This window comes from Vulpes lagopus, chromosome 6, assembly GCF_018345385.1.
Source record: "Vulpes lagopus strain Blue_001 chromosome 6, ASM1834538v1, whole genome shotgun sequence".
NCBI classification, from domain to species: domain Eukaryota; kingdom Metazoa; phylum Chordata; class Mammalia; order Carnivora; family Canidae; genus Vulpes; species Vulpes lagopus.
The window spans coordinates 23,196,840-23,218,893 of NC_054829.1; the positions used below are offsets into that span (position 1 = coordinate 23,196,840).

General features: G+C 40.3%; 1 protein-coding gene across 3 annotated transcripts; it reads left to right on the plus strand.

Moving 5' to 3' along the window:
* Nucleotides 1-1,738: 1,738 nt before the first annotated feature.
* On the plus strand, nucleotides 1,739-21,239 carry NOXRED1 (NADP dependent oxidoreductase domain containing 1). Of its 3 annotated transcripts, none has more exons than XM_041759487.1 (6): nucleotides 1,739-2,508; nucleotides 4,984-5,177; nucleotides 8,792-8,972; nucleotides 9,579-9,727; nucleotides 11,020-11,242; nucleotides 20,686-21,239. In XM_041759487.1, the coding sequence occupies exons 1-6, from the start codon at nucleotides 2,354-2,356 to the stop codon at nucleotides 20,861-20,863; spliced, it is 1,080 nt and encodes a 359-aa protein (XP_041615421.1). In that variant the 5' UTR covers nucleotides 1,739-2,353; the 3' UTR covers nucleotides 20,864-21,239. The 3 variants fall into 3 exon arrangements, with proteins under 3 accessions (XP_041615421.1, XP_041615419.1, XP_041615420.1); XM_041759485.1 differs by having other exon boundaries at nucleotides 9,579-9,658; XM_041759486.1 differs by lacking the exon at nucleotides 1,739-2,508 and having other exon boundaries at nucleotides 4,882-5,177; nucleotides 9,579-9,658.
* Nucleotides 21,240-22,054: the final 815 nt, after the last annotated feature.

Consider the following 22,054-nt stretch of genomic DNA (forward strand, 5'->3'; position numbering starts at 1 on the left):
TAGAAAGAACCCAAATGTCTATCAGCTGATGAATGGATAAAGAAGAAGGTGTGCATATATAATGGAATATTAGTCTGTGATCAAAAAGAATGAAGTCTTGCCATTTGCAACAACATGAGTAGAACCTAGAATGTATTATACTGAGATAAGTCAGAGAAAGACAAATGATTTCACTCATATATGGAATTTAAGAAACAGAACAGATGAACATAGGGAAAGGGAAGGAAAAATAAGAAAAATGGAGAGAGACAAACTATAAAAGACCTTTACTATAGGGAACAAGCTGAGGGTTGCTGGAGGGGAGGTAGGTGGAGGATGGACTAAATGGATGATGGGCATTAAGGAGGGCACTTGTTGGGATGAGCACTGGGTTTATATGTGGGTGATGAATCACTGGATTCTGCTCCTGAAACCAGTGCTGCCCTGTATGTTAGCTAATTTGAATTTAAGTTAAAAATAAAATTAAAAGCAGCCCTGCTATGAAAGGGATTAGAGAAGCCAGAGACATGAAATGTTGCGTATTATATGGTTCCATGTACATGGAACATCCAGAAAAGGTAAATCCACAGAGACAGAGACAAAAAGCAGATTTGTGGTGCCAGGGGCTGAGGAGGGTGGTGGGCAAGTGGGGAGTGACTGCTTAATGCATATGGGGTTTCCTTTGATCAGGAAGATAAAAATGTTTTGGAGATAGAAGTCGTGGATATGAGTATATTGTGAATGTACTGAATTGTTCACTTCTAAATGGCTAAGTTATGTGAGTTTGACCTCATTTTTTTTTTTTTTTCTAATTTAAAAAGTGGATTAGAGTGTTGCCTTGCTGGCTCAGTCCATGGAGTGACTCTTGATCTCAGGGTCCTGAGTTCGAGCCCCATGTGGAGTGTAGAGATTACTTTCCAAAAAGGTAGATTTCAGTAGTTTTGATTTCTGTTACCAATTTTGCCATTGCTATAATAAAATAAAGTTCTGAATATCACTGATTCTTTCCCCGACTTTATTGAGTTATAATTGTATAAAATTAAAAGTGAAATAAAAGTTGTATATATTTAAGGTGTATAACATGATTTGATATATATTGTGAAATGATTACCACAGTTAATTAACATGTCTGTCATGTCACACAGTTACCTTTTATGTGTGTATGTGGTGAGTACATCTCTTAGCAAATTACAGGTATATCGTATAATTAACTATCATCACTATGGTGTACATTACAACTCCAGAACTTACTCATCTTATTCATTGTTGTCTTGAATTCAAAAAGAAGTAGTTTGGAAAATAACTCCTTAAGTAGTGCCGAGATCTCTATGATATTTTAGTCTGGGAAAAATCTAGAAGTCCAGAACCTTCTGTTAGGAAAAGGAGGATCTCATGCATCCCTGTTTGTAGTCCTCCTAGAAATAGTGGAAAGGGGCGCCTGAGTAGCTCAGTTGATTGAATGACTCTTGATTTCGGCTCAGGTCATGATCTCAGGGTTGTGAGATCAAGCCCCGGGTCAGGCTCTACACAGCAGAGAGTCTGCTTGAGACCTCCCTCTCCCTGTGCTCCCCCCACCTCAAATAAATAGGTTTTTTTGTTTGTTTGTTTGTTTGTTTGTTTGTTTTTTTAATGAAGTAGTGGAAAGAGTTCCTGTCCTCATGAGGCAGGTCTGAAAACCTCTGTGTGAGGCTGGCCCCTTTAAGGCTCAGAGACTGAAGTAATCTGGTAGCTAAGGAGTCACAATGATAACTTTCTTGGGTAATTCTCCCTGGAAATGTAGTTCTTACTCTCCAGGGCCAGAAGTACTGAGTAGTGCCACCATCTCAGTTTGGTTAGTGAGAGAAATATATAAACGGGCTTATATATCTCTGGCTTTATTTTCTAAAATTCAGATGTCATTGCCCTAGACCGAAGACCATGTTATTTAATTTGGGCTCTTTCCTATCCTTTGAGGAACACAGAGTTTGGTGAAAAGAGTTCCTCTGAAGTGTGGTGTACACGGTCAGTCCTATTTCTAAAGCCTAAAAGGGAATTGAAGGGAGAAGGTCCTGGCCAACGAACGAGCATCTGTGAAACTCACTGCTAATGTAAAGGCATCTGCTGAAAAAAGTATGTGTAGCCTATGTGGAGGAACACTTTGGGATTTTGTTCAGGTTTTTCATGAATCCAGGAATTCCTGATTCATGGGCAGTCAGCGTCTAAGAATCTAGGACTCACACTGAGAGTGCAGAATGTGGGAGGAGAGAGGTGCTGAATCCCACCATCACAAGAGCCTGTGACTTGGGCACATGCCCTCCTGCATAGACTCCCTCATCTTCCAAGACGGGGAGCCAAAGTGATTGGTATCTGTCACTGCAGAGGTAGTGGCATAGAAATGAACATGCTAGAGGACCTTGAGTCCTTGCAGTTTGAGTATGGGATTCAAAAGGAAGACCACAGCTGGCTGTATTTGCAGGGCCGTTCTCGAGGGCTGATGATCAAGGCCTGTGCCCATGCAACCTTCTTCTGCAAGCTGCTCTGTAATTTGAGGTAAGCTGGGTTTCCAAGGTCAGGCAGATGGAGAAGACCTCCCTGTGGATAATCCAAATGACTTTACCTTTTTATATTGGAGAATAACTTTGGGAGGCGGGGTTGTCTATTTTTTTCTTTTTTTCTCTTTTCTTTCTTTCTTTCTTCTTTCTTTCTTTCTTTCTTTCTTTCTTTCTTTCTTTCTTTCTTTCTTCTTTCTTTCTTTCTTCTTTCAGATTTTATATATTTATTCATCAGACACACAGAGAGAGGAGGCAGAGACACAGGCAGAGGGAAAAGCAGGCTCCTCGCAGAGAGCCCAATGTGGGACTCGATCCCAGGACGTTGGGGTCACGCCCTGAGCCGAAGGCAGATGTTCAACCACTGAACCACCCAGACATCCCATGAGCCACCTAGGCATCCGTTTACCTTTTCCAACCCACAGTCTATCACTGCTGGTCTGAAGGCACTGGGAAATGAATACCAGAGTCCCTTGGTTGTGGTTACATAACAAAGCATGGCTTGTGATTTCCTTTTGGTGGGTGGATTGATTAAGTGATCAGTACATTCATTCACCCATTCATTCACTCACTGGGACCACCAGCTTGTTTTCCACAGCTATCAATGACTAGCTATCCTATGGCTGTGGGCCAGAAATGAGGTTAGTTCTTCCTTTCTGAGCTAAGCTAACAGTGGAATTCTGCTTAACGGGAAAGCCACCTGAGACTTTGGGGATTCTTTAGGCCAGATGACTCATATGAAACCCAGGGATAACGATTTGCAAAAAAGCTCCCAGTCTAGTCCTGATCTCTGATGTTTTGTACGATGTGGCTTCAGACACTTAAAATGTGAGAGCCAGGTACCTAAGCCCAGACTCCTGTAATGCTGCAAGTTACTCCTGGAACACTGGTAGTGCCCCCTGCCCCCAGACTATTTTTTTCTGAAATTAGATCAACTCCTAGGTGGTGGTACCAGATATGAATTGAACATGTTACAGATACAGCAGATACACAAAGAGGCAGGCTGCTTAATGAGTTTGCTGATTGGTTGACTAAAGAGGATACATAAACCTTGGGCAGCCCGGGTGGCTCAGTGGTTTAGCGCCGCCTTTGGCCCAGGGCGTGATCCTGGAGACCCGGGATTGAGTCCCACACTGGGCTCCCTGCATGGAGCCTGCTTCTCCCTTTGCCTGTGTCTCTGCCTCTCTCTCTCATTCTCTCTCTCTCTCTCTCTTTCTGTGTCTCTCATGAATAAATAAAATCTTAAAAAAAAAAAAAAAAGAATACATAAACCTGGTTGCATCCCAGGTGAGCGGTGAGAAACCAAAATATGACATTTCCAGGAGGCATTTTATATTTGGAAGGATCAGGCACAGAGAAAATGCTTTCCTTTCAACCTAGAGAGAAGCCTTAAATAGAATGTGGCTTGTGATGTTTATATGGAAACTCCAGAGCTTCAGACCAATTTTTAACAGAAATAGGGAACAAATTTAAGATTGTCGTATAACACAGAAAACAATTCCTTATGTATTCAGAGGTTAGACTTTGTTGACCTTGGGCCAAGGAAACATGTCTAGAACCAACAGTAAGTGAATCTCCAGAAAGAGTGGCCTCAAACTTTTAATCCTCAATTTCTCAGTTTTGTTTTCCCTTATATACCACTTACTTTTATAAATCATATGTTTGAAAACAGTTACCCGAGTTGTATGCAAAGGTAAAATAGCCAACTAGAAAGAGTAGGCATATGGTAGGAAAGGGGGATGCTTATCGTGATGGCAGTGAAACTGACAGCTGTCTGGCTGTCATTCTGGCCAGCGGTGTTCCAGAATGATGTATAAACAGTTGATCGTTGATAATGAGAGTCCTGAGTCAAACAGTTAAATATTCAGACCTTGTGTGTAAGAAGGAGGGAAGTGCCTGGTACATGTAACAGCAACAACAAAGTGTGTTTATTTAAAAATGTCTTAAACAAGTTTGGTACCCAAAACCCAAGTTTTGGCCAGAATGACAGCCAGACAGCTGTCAGTTTCACTGCCATCACGATAAGCATCCCCCTTTCCTACCATATGCCTACTCTTTCTAGTTGGCTATTTTACCTTTGCATACAACTCGGGTAACTGTTTTCAAACATATGATTTATAAAAGAGAGTCCTGAGTCAAACAGTTAAATATTCAGACCTTGTGTGTAAGAAGGAGGGAAGTGCCTGGTACATGTAACAGCAACAACAAAGTGTGTTTATTTAAAAATGTCTTAAACAAGTTTGGTACCTTTATGCTTTGGAAAATTTTCCTCGTGGAAAATTCGCTCAGGAGGAACATTTCACTCCCTAGCAATACTGGATAAGTGGCATGTAAGTGGAATGCCTTGTCTCTGAAGTACTTACAGTGCCACCAGGCTGTCACCTGAGGAAGTTAAAGCAGAGCACATGGGAGGCTGCCAAGAAGTGCTACAGAATTCACGTGTCTTTATTTATCTATCTGTGTGTTCATTCTCCAGAGAAACATTACATAAGAAGCAAACTTCCAGATGTGTTTTGACTGGATTGCTTGCTGCCATTCCCAATGATGAGTTAAAGGTGGGCATCATTGGCGGTGGCAACCTTGGGAAGCAGCTGGCTCGTGTACTGCTTCAGCTTGTCCCCATCCCTGCTGAGAACCTGAGGATCTCCACTCGGAGGCCAGAGGTCCTGGGTGAGGAGCAGCGCGTGGCAGAGAGGGACTCAAGTGTGCTCTTTAGATGTTGGTGAGGCCATTTTGGAAGGGTCCCTTGAGAGAGGAATCCCTGCATGCAGTATGCTGAGTTCTCTGCTTGCTAGCCCAGAAAAAAGAAGGAAGTTTTTGTGTTTGTGTGTGTTTCAAATGTCGACTGATTGATTTGAGAGACAGAGTGTGTGCATGGGAGTGGGTGGAGGGGCAGAGGGTGGTGGAGAGAGAGAAGCTCAAGCAGACTCCCTGCTGAGCATGGAGCCCAATGTAGGGCTCAATCTCATGACCCTGAGATCGTGACCTAAGCCAAAATTAAGAGTCAGAGGCTCAATGGAGTGAGCCATCCAGGCACCTCGAGTGTGTATTTTTTTTTAAAGATTTTATTTTTAAGTAATCTCTACATTCAAATGTGAGGCTCAAACTCACAACCCCAAGATCAAGAGCTACAAGCTCCATGAACTGAGCCAGCCATGCACTCATAGAAAAATGGTTTTTGATGTTCCTTAAAACAACTTTCTTATGCTCCAGTTTCTCTTCAGATCAAACAAATCTTCCTCTTTTTACTAAAAAAAAAAAGAAAAAAGAAAAAAGAAAAAAAGAAATGTTTTATATTCATCTCTCCTCCCTGCACCCTTGGTGAGAAGGTAGCTTTTCAGGTCTTTTATATAGAGAAGCTTTCCAAACAGGGTTCATATCTTCTAACTGGATCAATTAGAGTCTGATGGGTATTAACCAGTTGCAAACACTTGACCTTGTGTTTTTAAAAATAACAATTACTGGGGCACCTGGGTGGCTCAGTTGGTTGAGTGTCCAACTCTTGATTTCAGCTCAGGTCATGATCTCATGAATGTGAGATCGAGCCCCACGTGGGGCTGTGCGTTCCATGCAAAGTCTGCTTAAAGCTCTCCCTTTTCAAAAAAAAAAAAAAAAAAAGCTCTCCCTTTTCCTCTCCCTCTACCCCTCACCCTGCTCATGCTCTCTAAATAAATAAATAAATAAAATCTTTAAAAAATAAAAATTACTAAATTTAAAAAACGTTTTATAATAATTCCACTTACTAGTCTGCGGTGCTAGAAATCAGAACAGTGGTTGCTCCTGGGGAGACTGACTGAGGAGGGGCCTGAGCAGACTTTCTAGGGAGATGAAAATGTTTATATTTCTGAGTATTTAACTGCATGAGTATTCCATAGTTCATCTGTTGGTGGACAAACAGGTGGTTCCCTGGCTTTGGCTATTATACAGAAAGCTACGATGAACATTTGTGTGCAAATATTAGTGTGGACAAATGCTTCAACTTCTCCTAGGTAAACACCTGGAAGTGGAATGGGTGGGTACCATGGTCAGTTTGTTTTTGTTTTTGTTTTTGTTTTTAAAGAAACTTCTAAAAAAAAAAAAAGAAACTTTTTTCTTTTTTTTTTTAGAAACTTCTAATATAATTTTTTGAATCAACTTCCAAAAAAGACGCACACTTTCACCAAAATTGTGGACGAATATCCATTTCATTATACTCTTTTTATTTCAGGGGAACACTTTTTTTTCTTTAATCGTTTTTTTAAAAAGATTGATCTATTTTAGAGAGAGGTAGAGAGCACATGCAGTATGGGGAGGGGCAGAGGGAGAGGAATAATCTCAAGCAGACTCCCTGCTGAGCACAGGACCTGACCTGGGGGCTCAGTCTCTTTACCTTGAGGTCATGACCCAATCGGAGATCAAGAGTTGGATGCTTAACCAGGTGTCCCTTAATCACCATTTAATATGCCTTTTAAATTTCTCTTGTTTTAATATATTTTCCCTTGATCACTAGAAGATCTAAATTTTTTCATAACTTTATTATTATTTCATTTTTAAAAAAGATTTTATTTATTTATCTGACAGAGAGACAGCACAAGCAGGCGGAGCAGCAGACTCCCTGCTGAGCAGGGAGCCCAGTGCAGGGCTCAATCCCAGGACCTGGGGATCATGACCTGAGCCAAAAGCAGACACTTAACCAACTGAGCTACCCAGGCACCCCCCTTTCATTTTTTTGAGTTCGTTTTTTCTAGTTTTACTGTTGGAGTGCTTGAATTTTTCTTACTAATTTGTAAACATGCTTTCCATATTAAACTTTAAAAAAACCTTCTCATACAAGTCAAATTTCTCAGATTTCATCAGTAGGACTAGTATATATGTTTCAATAAGATGCATATATTCTGGGTGCCTGAGTAGTTTGGTTGGTTAAACATCTACCTTTGGCTCAGGTCATTACCCCAGGGTCCTGGGATCAACACCCACAGCAGGCTCCCTGCTCAGTGGGGAATCTGCTTCTCCCTCTTCCTCTGCCTGCTACTCCCCCTGCTTGTGCTCTCTCTCTCTCTGTCAGATAAATAAAATATTTTTTTTTAAAGTTGCATATATTTTTTGGAAAGCACTATGCTTATTAATAATAAAATTATAGTTTTAGAACATCACTGAAGGGCAGCCCGGGTGGCTCAGCGGTTTAGTGCCACCTTTGGCCCAGGGCGGAATCCTGGAGTCCTAGGATTGAGTCCCACGTCGGACTCCCTGCATGGAGTCTGCTTCTCCCCCTGCCTGTGTCTCTGCCTCTCTCTCTCTCTCTCTCTCTCTCGTGAATAAATAAATAAAAAATCTTAAAAAAAAAAAAAAGAATATCACTGCATGTTGTGGAAGGAAGCAAGAATTCAAAATGCTTAGCATCAAATTCTATACACTTTTGAGAACAATCCATGAAAGAATGAACATGCATGTTTTCTAAGCTTCCTCTTTGTCCCATCCATCTCCCAGGTTTTTGAGTGCCCAGATAACATCAGTGTCAAATATATCATGTACTCTTGGTGGTTGAAATAAGAACTCACTTTTCCAATGTCTGTAATATCCTGTTTTCCAAAAACCCTTAAAACACACTACCCTATGTGAGTTTACATTTTTACTTTTGAAACCCATGTCGAATAAATCTAAATGATTAACTGCCAGTGACTGAATGGAAATACATGAGTCATTACATTTCTCTGAACATTTAAAACTATCTTGTTCATGGTAAGTTGCATAGACTTTATGGAAACTGTAAGTATATCTTTCCAGACTCTTCCCAGCCTCTGCCCTATACTCTTCCACTCTCTCAGCCTTTCCTACCAGCTCAAACTACATGATATCTTGAAACTTCAGTTTCCTCGTCCATAATATAGGAATAATAGTAGTCTCTGCCTCAGAAGGTCCTTGTGAGGATTGCCTTAGAAAATATATGCAAAGTACTTTGTACACTACCTGGAATGTGATAAACCTTCAGTAAATAGAGTAGGAAGACTTCTTCCATATTTTTTTGTTCCAAAAAACAAACACACATACCTGAAAAAGTCTAGCATTTGGTCTCACAGTAAGATAAGGATGAATTATAATCTGAAATGCTGCTGCAGGAGCACTGGTTTCTTTGATAATTGGGTTAGGGCATGGCCCATGTCTTTTAGAAGATTCGAGGATGTATCTTTGATGTATGTGGAAACAGGACTTGAGAAAAAATCCTTGGCATCCTCTTCCCACAGCTGATGTTTAGATCAAACTCCTTTGTCCCGTGATCTTTTTCTTTCTTCTTTTACCCCTCCCAGATGAATTCCAGAAACTGGGAATCCAGTGTTTTTACCACAACCCTTACCTGGTGGAGTGGGCCAACGTGCTATTCCTCTGCTGCCTGCCGTCTCAGCTGCCCAATATCTGCGTAGAAATTCAAACCCACCTAGAGAAAGGTTGCATCGTGTACAGCTTCGTGGCTGCTGTCCCGATAGCCAGGTATCCTGTTAGGGTGAGCATAGCGCTGGCAGGACTGCTCTGGCCCCTAATACCTGGCTCCTCCCCCCCACATCCCCCAGCTCCCCACCCCTTGGATTTGGTTGTTCCCGGTAATGAGGTGGAAGCAGCTTCATCAGCAACAGCCAGCCAGCCTTGCTGATCGTGTCTTCCCCACTTCTCCATAAACAGCTCTCATGGGGTGGAACATTCTCTTCGATGTGACAATGTTTAGAACTGCAATGGAGCATTGCTTCCCACCACTCCACGCTGACCAGTATTCCTCTTGTGCATCAAGGGAAAGGGAGACCATAGATCAGCAATGTGAAAAGTGATTGACAGTATGTGTCAAATATTATTTTTGTACCTCTACTGTCCAGGAGAGTGCCTGGCAAGAGACAACATTCACTAAGTGTCAGTTGGGTAGATGCAGAACAAGGCAGCTAAGAAGTAGTGCCCTCAGCCCTGCCTCCACCCACGTTCGCCTCTGGGCGGTGCTATGCAGGGCAGGAGGTCCACAGGGTGGGATGTGATCCAACCCGGTGGGTCCTGTAGTGGTTTATGGGAGTCCTGGCTCTGCACTCCATGTCTTGGGGACTTTCCTTTCAGGTTGAAACTCCTACTGAACCACACCAATATCTTGCGGCCTCAGTATCAGTGTGTTGAAAATGTCAACATCTGGGGGGCTGGTAAGGACATCACAGCTGCCCTCCAAGATCCTGTGATTCTTCAGGCTACTTGCCCCTACAGTGCTGCTGGTAATGGCTTGCCATGTTTTTAGCACTTTTTTAAAAAAAGATTTATTTAGTTATCTATTCATGACAGACACACAGAGAGGCAGAGATACAGGCAGATAGAGAAGCAGGCTCCCTGCAGGGAGCCTGATGGGGGACTCAATCCCAGTGCCCCAGGATCACAACCTGAGCCAAAGGCAGACGCTCAACCACTGAGCCACCCAGGTATCCCTTTGGAACTCTTTTGAAAGTTCCTTTCCTTTCGGCCTGGAGCTGTTTTATAATCCCAGTGTGTGCGTGTGTGTATGTGTGTGTGTGTGTCTTGGGTATGTGCATGGGGGGGGGGTGCAAGCTGTTCTCAGCTATTTAAGTTTTTTTGTTTTGCTTTGTCTTTAAAGATTTTATTTGAGAGAGAGACAGAGCACACAAGTGGGGGGAGGGGCAGAGGGAGAAGCAGACTCCCTGCTGAGCAGGAAGCCTGACATGGAACTTGATCTTAGGACCCTGGGATCATGACCTGAGCCAAAGGCAGATGCTCAACCAACTGAGCCACCTAGGCACCCCTCAGCTATTTAGCGTTTGAATGAGAACAGTTTTGGTGGCAAAAAGCAGATGTCTTACAGGGAAAGCAGAAAAATCTGAGAGTATTTGGACCGGTTAAGGCTGAACTAGAAACAGCCAGAGGTAAGAGCCGATTTAAACAGTAGGATGTGGGATCCCTGGGTGGCTCAGTGGTTAGGTGCCTGCCTTCAGCCCAGGGCGTGATCCTGGGGACCCGGAATTGAGTACCACGTCAGGCTCCCTGCGTGGAGCCTGCTTCTCCCTCTGCCTGTGTCTCTGACTCTCTCTCTCTCTCTCTCATGAATAAATAAAATCTTAAAAAAAAAAACGTAGGATGTGATGTCTGGCACCAAATGGCTTTTCCCTGCTCTAATCTTGCATTTTTCCGTGGTCTCTTCTCCTTGCTAGAATGATCATTCTAGAGACTTCTAAAGATGCTTTTGCCATTAGCAATGTCAATGTACTAATGTACTAATGTACTAATGGACATGTACATGTACTAATGTACAATGTACTAATGTAATACATTGGTCATACCTGTCCTACTGTGGTAGGGTTAACACATGATTTATTATAATGGGCACGATTAGAGCTCTTGGCTTACAAAGAGGAGTGTTTGCTTACCTTCAAGTTCATATGACCAGTCTGTCTTGGAAAAAAGTTACTTAGCTGTTCACTGTCTAGGGTTTGTCTTATGTTCTAGGCAAACCCTTTTGGTGGTGCTAATTGGTATTTCCCTTCCCATTAACATGTAGGGGGAATAATCCTCAATATCAAGTGGTTGGAGGGAGTGTTTCATGCCGTACTAAACATTTGCACCGCAAAGGACATGCCCCACTTACAAGTGCTGCAGCTTCTGAATGAACTCTTCCTCTCTGTGCACTTTGAAGACTGTGAGAAAGATGAAGCATCTTGCCCCAAATTTCAATTACATGATTTTGTTGACCAGGTCTATACCAAGAACCTGCCTCAGCAAAGGTAAGGCATCAGCTGGCTGGCTATTCTAACTTCTACCACACTTGTCTTAGCAGGTGCTTTTTCCCTCCTTTTTTTCCTTTCATGTTACCTTTAAAATTTCATAAAAATACTACATTCTTGTCAAAAATGCAACTACTAGAAAAGTAAAAGCCCTCTTTTGCCCCCCAAACACCATTTCATAGACTTTACCTCCAATGGATTTTATGTTTTGTCTCTTAATCTACGCATTTACAAACATATATTTATATTGTGATGGTATTTGACCACGTATGCATATCCATATCCGTACATTTTAGAAACATGGGGACTATGGATACTGATTTTTCACTTGCTATGTTGTGGACACCATTCTATGTCAGTACAATCATAACTGTTTCATTTATGAACAACTGCATAGGTATCCATTAGATACATTATTTTATCAAATTTATCTATCTTATTTCTCCTTTTCTTTAAAGATTTTATTTATTTATTCGTGAGAGACACAGAGAGAGAGGCAGAGACACAGGCAGAGGGAGAAGCTGGCTCCATGCAGGGGAACCCGATGCGGGGCTTGATTCCAGGACCCCAGGATGATGTCCTGAGCCAAAGGCAGACACTCAACCACTGAGTCACCCAGGCATCCCTATCTTATTTCTTCTTGATGGCAATGTGGTTTTCCCATGCCCTAAATTCTGAATAAGAGGCTGCAACTGAGCATTCTCATACTTACTTTGCAAACTTGTACCAATATTTCTGTTGGCTGAATATCTAGAAGAATATTTCTGGGTCAAAGTTTATATCTATCTTCCGTTTGATAGGTATTCCCAAATTACTTATCAAAAACATGGTGCTTGGGATCCCTGGGTGGCGCAGCGGTTTGGCGCCTGCCTTTGGCCCAGGGCGCGATCCTGGAGACCCGAGATCGAATCCCACATCAGGCTCCCGGCGCATGGAGCCTGCTTCTCCCTCTGCCTGTGTCTCTGCCTCTCTCTCTTTCTCTCTGTATGACTATCATAAATAAATTAAAAAATTAAAAAAAAAAAAACAAACATGGTGCTTATTTACGTTTCCACCATTGCGCCATTTCTCTATAGCTTGATTACTATAAGATCTTTTTTTTTTTTTTTAAGATTTTATTTACTTATTCACGAGAGACAGAGAGAGAGAGAGAGGCAGAGACACAGGCAGAGGTAGAAGCAGGCTCCATGCAGGGAGCCCGACATGGGACTCGACTGCCGGTCTCCAGGATCAGACCCTGGGCTGAAGGCGGTGCTAAACTGCTGAGCCACCCGGGGTGCCCAGAATCAATCTCTTTAATCTTTAATAAGCTAAAAGGGAAAAATTATTGCTTTTGTTACCAGTAATTTCCATGCCACTAAATTCACTGGACACTTAATTTAATTTAATTTAAAGATTTTATTTTGAGAGAGAGAGAGAGAGAGCACAGAGCAGGGGGTGGAGGGTGGGTGGGGGCGAATCCCAAGCAGGTTCCATGCCCAACATAAGGTTCAATCCCACAACCGCAAAACTATGATTCAAGCTGAAAACAAGAGTCAGATAACTAACCAACTGAACTGCCCAGAGTTCCCCTATTTTGAATATTTTCAGTGATTTTTAAAAAGTCTCTAAATATTTCTTTTTTATGTAGCATCTATTGTCATTTCACTGTGCAGTACTATCTCTTATCCCTTTGAGAATGTAAATGAGAGAATTTTTTTTCTTGTGTGAGGAACCTGTTTCCTTTAGGCTATTTTCTGATCATTTGTTTTGGTCTCTATCCTTCATTTGACCTTTAGACAAGTATATGGAGAACTTTGACTGCTCATATTTAAGATCCTGGTACTAGAAAGTTGCTTGGAAACTGCAGTCAAATGCTGTACCCCTGAGCTATACCCTCTTTTGGAAACTCTGTGTTTGCTACTGTGGCCTTTACTACAGAGTGATTTGATCAGCTGTTTCCTTGGGAAACCTTGAATTTTGGTATCTCTAAGCATTTGGGGCCTAAATTGGGGAAGAAACCTGTATATGTATGTAAGAAGAAGGGTGGTCTTATCACTAGATTTTTTTTTTTACTTTATTTCCCCTTTTTTCGGTAAATCCTTTTTTTGTCCCCCTGTTCAGAGATGCTCTCATTGACCCTTCCAGAGAATAAATCTTCTGTTGGGGAGGACTGTACAGCATTGGGTAGGGTGCTGTGAAGGTTTCTCTCCTTTTTTAAAAATTTCAACCCATCGTCCTACTTTTAGCCCCATTTCGTTTCTACTTCTTGATGTACTTCCTGAGTCTTTTGTGGGTTCTATGATGTAAATGGATAGTGTCTTGGTTTTTCCTGTTGCTGACTTCAGATTCATCTCAGTGTGATTATTTTTCCATATTTTTTCCAGCTTTCAACTTGTTTTTCTTGTGTTCTCTCTTATTTTATTCTTCACCTATTTTCCTTTTGGATTGTTTGCTCTTATTTATTGTTTTATGAAAGATTTTTAGTAGGAATATGTTATGTATATTAGAAACAGTTTTCATATTTCGTTTTCTTTTTGTTTTGTTTTCTTTCTTTTTCTTTTTGGTAACGTTTGCTGTTCAGGGATTCTAATTTTTGTAGTCAAAATTATCAAATCTTTTCTTTATGACTTTAGAGTTTCAAGTCATACTTATTAAGAACCTCTTCATCCTAAAATATTCTATATTTTCTTCTCGTATTTTATTTCTTTAAATATTTAAATCTTTAATCAGTTTGGGATTTTATCTTCTACTCATTTTGGAAAGCCAATTGTCCTAACATTATTTATAGAGTAGCCATTCTTCTTTCTATCAATTTGAAATATGATTTTTATCATTTGCTAAACTATAAGATATTTGTGGATATATTTTTAGATGGTATTCTGAACTGTAGACCTATTTTTCTATTCCCATGCTATGATTAATTGCTATAATGTGTATCTATATTTTGGTATCTGGTAGACCAAGTCCTCTTCATATTATTTTCCAGAATCTTAATCCTTCTTGCACTTTTTGAAAGATTTTATTTGTTTAATAATGACAGAGAGAGAGAGAGAGAGAGAGAGAGAGAGGCAGGGACACAGGTAGAGGGAGAAGCAGGCTCCGTGCAGGGAGCCCAGTGTGGGACTCGATCCCGGGTCTCCAGGATCACATCCCGGGCTGAAGGTAGTGCTAAACGGCTGGGCCATCGGAGCTGCCCCCTTATTACACTTTTATTCTTCATGTGAATTTTTAAAAAAAATTTATTTATTGATTTGAGAGAGAGAGAGAGACAGAGCACCAGCAGTGGGAGGGGCAGAGGGAGAGGCAGAGGGACAAGCAGACTCCCCACTGAGCATGGAGCCTGACTCTGGGGCTCGACCCCAGGACTCTGAGATCATGACCTGAGTTGAAGGCTGATGCTTAACTGCCTGAGTCATCCAAGGGTCCCTTTCATGTGAATTTTTAAAAAATGACCTTAAAAATTAGAAAGTAACATGTTTGTAGTAAATAAGATATCAACTAAAATGTACCAAACAAAGTGAAAGCACCTCCCTAAAATCCCATTCTCCAGAGGTAACTGCTAGTAATATCTGCTGTGACAAATGAACTTGAAAATAGGCTGTTTTGTTTTTTTAATGTTAAATCACTGAGTAGGATGTTTGTTCTTGGCTTCTGGCATTGTCTATCAAATTGAAAATGAAGGAGTGATAGAATATCATCATTTTGTAATCTCTAATGAAATAATGAATCTAGCCAACATTAGGTGAAAAGTTGATAGGAGAACTTTATAATTAATAGATCAGATGAAATCCATTAATCAGACTTAACACTGCAGAGGGAGAGACATTGTGTTTCTGAATAAAAATAGACATAGATTTTTAAAAAATAGACACATATGAAATAGTCTTATTTTAAAAAAAAGGCAAACCTGAATTCAAGCAAAACTATAGACATAAATTCAAGAATTAGGAAAGTGTTAAATGACCATGAGATATAATCAGCAAAATCCAGAATATGGGAATTTTTAGAGGATAAACAACCCAATTTCTTCAGCAAGTGAACTGCAAGAGAAAAAAAAAATAGGAAGGGGAACTTACAGATTAAAAAAGAAAAGGACGGAAAAAAAAAAAAAGAAAAGGACGGGATCCCTGGGTGGCGCAGAGGTTTGGCGCCTGCCTTTGGCCCAGGGCGCGATCCTGGAGACCCGGGATCGAGTCCCACGTCGGGCTCCCGCTGCATGGAGCCTGTTTCTCCCTCTGCCTATGTCTCTGCCTCTCTCTCTCTGTGTGACTATCATAAATAATAAATAAAAAATAAAAAAAAAATAAAAATAAAATAAAAAAGAAAAGGACTTAAAAGTCACATTAGCTGAGTGTGTGGGTGGCTCAGTCGGTTAAGCATCTGCCTGCAGCTCAGGTCATGATCTTGGGATCCTGGGATGGAGCCCCAGTGTTGGGCTCCCTGCTCAGTGGTGAGTCTGCTTGTCCCTCTGCCCCTCCCCCTGCTCATGCTGTCTCTTTCTCAGATCAATAAATAATTATTTAAAAAAAAGTTACATTAACCAAAATGTATGTGTAGACTTGGTTTCATATCTCTCCCTTCCTTTTTTTTTTTTAAGATTTTATTTATTTATGCATGAGAGATACACACAGAGAGAGAGGCAGAGACACAGGCAGAAGGAGAAGCAGGTTCCATGCAGGGAGCCTGATGTGGGACTTGAACCCAGGTCTCCAGGATCAGGCCCTGGGCTGAAGGTGGCACTAAACCGCTGAGCCACCTGGGCTGCCCTCTCCCTTCCTTTAATTAACATTGTAAACAACATAAATAGATTTCCTAATATTAAGCTTTCATTGAATTCTTAAAATAAACTCTACTTAATAATATACTTCCAGATCTGTTTTGGTTATATTTTATTTAAGACATTTACATCTATACTCAAAAAATAAAATTGGTCTGTAGTTTTCAAATATGGTATTAATATTGTGTTAAACTTGGGATCCCTGGGTGGCGCAGCGGTTTAGCGCTTGCCTTTGGCCCAGGGCGCGATCCTGGAGACCTGGGATCGAATCCCACGTCGGGCTCCTGGTGCATGGAGCCTGCTTCTCCTTCTGCCTGTGTCTCTGCCTCTCTCTCTCTCTCTCTCTCTCTCTCTCTCTGTGACTATCATAAATAAATAAATTAATTAATTAAAAAAATATTGTGTTAAACTTATAGAATTAGGAAGCCTTTATGTTCTGGAACAGAACATAGAAATTAGAGATTTCTTGAAGATTTTTTATTTTATTTTACTTATTTATTTATTCATGAGAGACACAGCGGGAGGGGCAGAGACATAGGCAGAGGGAGAAGCAGACTCCCTTCCTCCCTGCGGGTAGCCTGATACAGAACTTGATCCCAGGACCCCGGGATCATGACCTGAGCCAAAGGCAGACATTAAACCACAGAGACACCCAGGCATTCTGACTGGTCAATTTTTTAATTTAAGCATTTCCACTTTTATCTTTACTAATCAGTTCCTTCCTCCTTTCTTTTGAATTATTTTGTGGCTCTATTTCTTAGCTTTTGAATATTTATGGCTCATTTAATTTCAATTACACTATTACTATAAAAATAGTAAGAGCTAAGAATTCTCATCTAGCCTCTTTAGCTATGTGCTATTCAAATAGCTATGTGCTATGTGATCTTCAAAATGAAAATGACATTGTTGGGCACAAAGTTCCTGTGTTATTCAAATCCACTATATCCTTGCTACTCAGACTAGTTGGGATCTGTGCCATCATCTGGGAATTTGTTTAGAAACACAGAATCTGCGGCCCCACTCCAGTTATATGGAATCAGAATCTGCATTTTTCCAAGATCCCAAGTGATAACCACATCAAGGTTGGAAAAATGCTGCTCTACATTCCTTTTCATCAGATGATTTGTTAGAGCGATAGGCATTTCTGATATAGTCAAGATCTAGAACAGGTCTACTACTGAGTGATCTTTCATTTGAGTGACCATCTCCTCCTCAACTTCACAGTTGTTATTCTGTTTTCTATTTCCATATTTTGTCATTTCTAGAATGTTATATGAATGGAATCATAGAGTATGTGACCTTTTGGGATTGTCCTTTTTCATTCAGCATAATTCTCTGGAGATTTCTCTAAGTTTCTATGTATATTAATAGTTTATTTCTTCATATTGCTGAGTAGTATTCTTAGCATGGATGTACCATACTTTAATCATTCATCTGTTGAAGGACTCCTGAGTGGTTTCCAAGTTTTGGCTGTTTTGTTTTGTTTTTGTTTTTGTTCAGTTTTTGGCTATTATGAATAAAGTTGCTATGATCATTCATGCACAGGTCTTTTTGGAAGATAAATTTTCATTTCTCTGGGATAAATGCTCATGGTTGCAATTTCTAGGTCATTTGGTAGTTGCATGCTTTTGTTTTGTTTTGGTTTTTGCTTTTGTTTGTTTTTTAAGACACTGCCAGGGCAGCCCGGGTAGCAGAGTGGTTTAGTGCTGCCTTCAGCCCAGGGCATGATCCTGGAGACCAGGGATCGAGTCCCATGTCAGGCTCCCTGGACGGAGCCTGCTTCTCCCTCTGCCTGTGTCTCTGCTCTCTCCTTCTCTCTCTCTCTCTCTCTCTCTCTCTCTCATGAATAAATAAGATCTTAAAAAAAAAGACACTGCCAAACTTTTTCAGCATGATTGTACCATTTTACATTATCACTAGCAATGTATGATCCAATTTTTCTGTATCCTCACCAGCATTTGGTGTTGTCACTAATTTTTGTTTTACCATTACATCTGTAGATCAATTTGTGGAAAATTGACATCTTTATTTTTTTTAATTTTTTTAGAATTGACATCTTTATTATGTTGAGTTTTCCCATCCACGAACACAGTATTTCTCCATTTATTTAGATATTCTTTAGTTCATCAGCATTTTGTAGTTTTCAGTATGTCTTTTTTCTTCTTCTTTTTTTATTTTTATTTTTATTTTATTTTATTTTATTTTATTTTATTTTATTTTATTTTATTTTATTTTATTTTATTTATTTATTTTTTTATGATAGTCACACACACACACAGAGGCAGAGATATAGGCAGAGGGAGAAGCAGGCTCCATGCACCGGGAGCCCGACGTGGGATTCGATCCTGGGTCTTCAGGATCACGCCCTGGGCCAAAGGCAGGCGCCAAACCGCTCAGCCACCCAGGGATCCCCTTCTTCTTTTTTTAAAAGACTTACTTATTGGGCTGCATGGGTGGCTCAGTCAGTTAAGCATCTACCTTCGGCTCAGGTTATGATCTCAGGGTCCTGGGATCGAAGCCCTACACTGAGCTCCTTGCTCAGCAGGAAGTCTTTTTCTCCCTCTGCCCCACCACTGCTCATGCTCCCTCTCTCTCTAATTCACTTTTCTGTCTCAGACAAATAAATAAAACCTTTTTTTTTTTTTAAAGAAAGATTTCTTTGAGAGAGACAGAGCATGAGCATGAACAGGAGGGGCAGAGGGAGAGGGAAAAAGAATCTCAAGCACACTCCACTTGAGCCTGTAGCTGGTTGCAGGGCTCAGTCTCACAACCCTGCCATGATCTAAGCCAAAACCAAGAGTTGGCTATTTAACAAACTGTGCCACCCAGGCACTCCCATATGCAACTCTTATACGTGTTTTGTTAGATTTACATCTAAGTATTACTTTTGTGTGTATGTGAATGGAATTGCATTTTTAATTTTGATGCCCAAGAGTTCATTACATATATATATATAAATAATATATATTATATATATAATAATATACATATAATAGGTTTTTTGTATCGTTTGTTTCCCGTGACTTTGCTGAACTCATTTATTAGTTCTGGGACTTTTTAAAAATAGATTCTTTGGAATTTTCTACATAAACAATCATGTTACCTATAAGTAGGGACAGATTCATTTTGTCTTTTCAGTCCGTATGCTTTTTTTTCCCTTTTCTTGCCTTATTGCATTGTCTGCAACTTCTAGTACTATGTTAAATAAGAAGGGTGAGTATAGGTATCCTTGCCTTTACTCTGATCCTATATCTTAATACTATTTAACTTAAATTCTGCTCTAAAGTAATACTTAATGTTGCTCTGTTTTATTTGCGTATTACCTTCTACTTTTGTTATACAATTGAAGAGGTTATCTTTATTTTTCTTTTTTATATTTTATTTATTTATTTGAGAGAGAGAGAGAGAGAGAACATGAGCAAGAGGCAGGGGAAAGGGCAGAGGGAAAGGAAGAAGCCACCAGGCACCCCTGAAGGGATATCTTAAAATAAATGAGATCTTTTCTATTTTTTAAAGATTTATTTTAAAAAAAATGATTTATTTATTTACTTACTTTAGTGAGGAAGTAGGGTGATAAGGGGCAGAGGGAAAGGGAGAGAGATTCTCAAGCAGACTCTGCACTGAGCATGGAGCCCAATGCAGGGCTTGATCTCATGACCCTGAGATCACAACCTGAGTGGGAACCAAGAGTCAGATGCTTAACTGACCATACCACCCAGATCTTTACCATTCTTTTAAATTTTTAAAAAGATTTTATTTATTTATTTGGGTGAGAGAGAGAGAACAAGAGACAAAGAAGATGATTCCCTGCTGAGCAGGAAGCCCAAGGACCCAGGGAGCATGATCTAAGCTGAAGGCAGATGCTTAACCAAGTGAGCCACTAGGTGCCCCTGATCTTTTCTATTCCTAATGTCCATTATCTTATGGGTCTATTTCTTTTTTCTCTTTCTTTTTTTTTTTTAAGAGAGAGTGAGCATATGCATGTGTATACACACAGACACATAGACACACACACCCACATATGAGTGGGGGGGAGGGGCAGAGAGAGAAGGAGAGAGGGAATCTTAAGCAGGTTCCACACCCAGCACGGAGCCGATGCAGGTTTCAATCTCATGACCCTGAGATCATGATCTGAGTTGAAATCAAGAGTTTAATGCTTAACCCACTGAGCCACCCAGGCACCCCTTATATATTCTATTTCTAAATTCAAAGGAAAATATACTGAAAAGGATGTCAATGTCATTATTATAATCATTCTTTAATTATGAATTCCATCCCAGATGTACTTAGAAAATGTATATATGGGCAGCCCTGGTGGCCTCAGCGGTTTGGCGCCGCCTTCTACTGGAGTGTGATCCTGGAGATCTGGGATCGAGTCCCACCTCAGTCTCCCTGCATGGAGCCTGCTTCTCTCACTCTGCCTGTGTCTCTGCCTCTCTGTCTGTCATGAATAAATAAATAAAATCGTTTTAGAAGATATACATATGTACAAAATGCATAAGTACAATTAAATCTACATAGTGAATAGTTGTAGCTGAATGTTTACGAATTTTAATTAATTTGATATAGAAAATAAAGAACCGTGTTTCCAATTGTCAGAAAACTTTCTTTAAATGTTTAACAGCCAAATCAGATGTGTTAAACAGATATAAAAAAGTAACAGTATTTTTTTTTTCCACTCCAGGCCTTTCCCCTGGTTTGATTTGACTGCTGTGCAACTCAAGGAAACTCCCTTTACTCAGCATTTCTCAACCAGTACTGCTTTCAGGGACCACCTTACCTATCTATACTGTGATTTGTTTGGTATCTCCTTAATCAAAGAGCAGCAGCCAGGGGTTTCCACAAGCTCTTCCTCAAAATAAGAGAAGAGACCTCAGAAACTCAGATTTTTTTTTCCCCTCCACAATGCTTGTAGCCAGATTATCACAGTTGACTTTGGGAATCATGTAACTGCACTGGGTTTGCCACATGTTTGGGCATTAAGGAATTAGAAAACCATACTAATGGTTCTTTGAAATATAAAATAAAGCAAGAGGTCTTATCCATCAGTATATTTGGGTATGTCTGGCTTTTGGAAGCAACCAAATTAAACTATATAACCTGACACACTTAAGCTGCTTCCCCAGGAAAGCCATGTTAATATAAATGATCTTTCTTCTAAAAGCTAAATTTGAGAAGTTATGTTATTATTCGACAGTACATACTGCAGCTTGTTTTCCTGTAGCAATGTGTAACTGAAAAATGATACAGCTCGATTTTCCTAACATTTTGGATAAAAAAATAAATGTGTGTAAACAATCTTAAGTGAATTATTGCTCATTTCATGCTTATTTCAGTATATATGATTATTCTGGAACTATCTTATTAAAGCTCTTCCCATTTAAAAGTTTTTATTTAAAAGTTTTTATTCAAATTCATTAACTATAATGTATTATTGGTTTCAGAGGTAAGGTCAGTGATTCATCAGTCTTATATAACATCCAGTGCTCTTTAGATCAAGTGCTCTCCTGTAATGGCCATCACCCAGTTACCCGTTCCTCTTCACCCCTTCCCCTCCAGTGACCTCAGGTTTGTTTCTTTTTTTTTCTAAAGATTTTATTTATTTATGCATGAGAGACATAGAGAGAGAGGCAGAGACACAGGCAGAGGGAGGAAGCAGACTCCATGCAGGAGCCCGACGTGGGACTCGATTCCGGGTCTCCAGGATCACACCCTGCTGAAGGCGCGCTAAACCGCTGAGCCACCAGGGCTGCTGTTTCTTTAATTAACATTGTAAACAACATAAATAGATTTCCTAATATTAAGCTTTCATTGAATTCTTAAAATAAACTCTACTTAATAATATACTTCCAGATCTGTTTTGGTTATATTTTATTTAAGACATTTACATCTATACTAAAAAAATAAAATTGGTCTGTAGTTTTCAAATATGGTATTAATATTGTGTTAAACTTGGGATCCCTGGGTGGCGCAGCGGTTTAGCGCTTGCCTTTGGCCCAGGGCATGATCCTGGAGACCTGGGATCGAATCCCACGTCGGGCTCCTGGTGCATG

Excerpts from the sequence above, each read along its gene's own strand:
- NOXRED1 (XM_041759487.1), top strand. The coding sequence starts at position 2,354 with ATGAACATGCTAGAGGACCTTGAGTCCTTGCAGTTTGAGTATGGGATT. Across the intron at positions 8,973-9,578 it reads GCTGCTGTCCCGATAGCCAG|GTTGAAACTCCTACTGAACC; the intron begins GTATCCTGTTAG and ends CTTTCCTTTCAG. Across the intron at positions 11,243-20,685 it reads AAGAACCTGCCTCAGCAAAG|GCCTTTCCCCTGGTTTGATT; the intron begins GTAAGGCATCAG and ends TTTCCACTCCAG.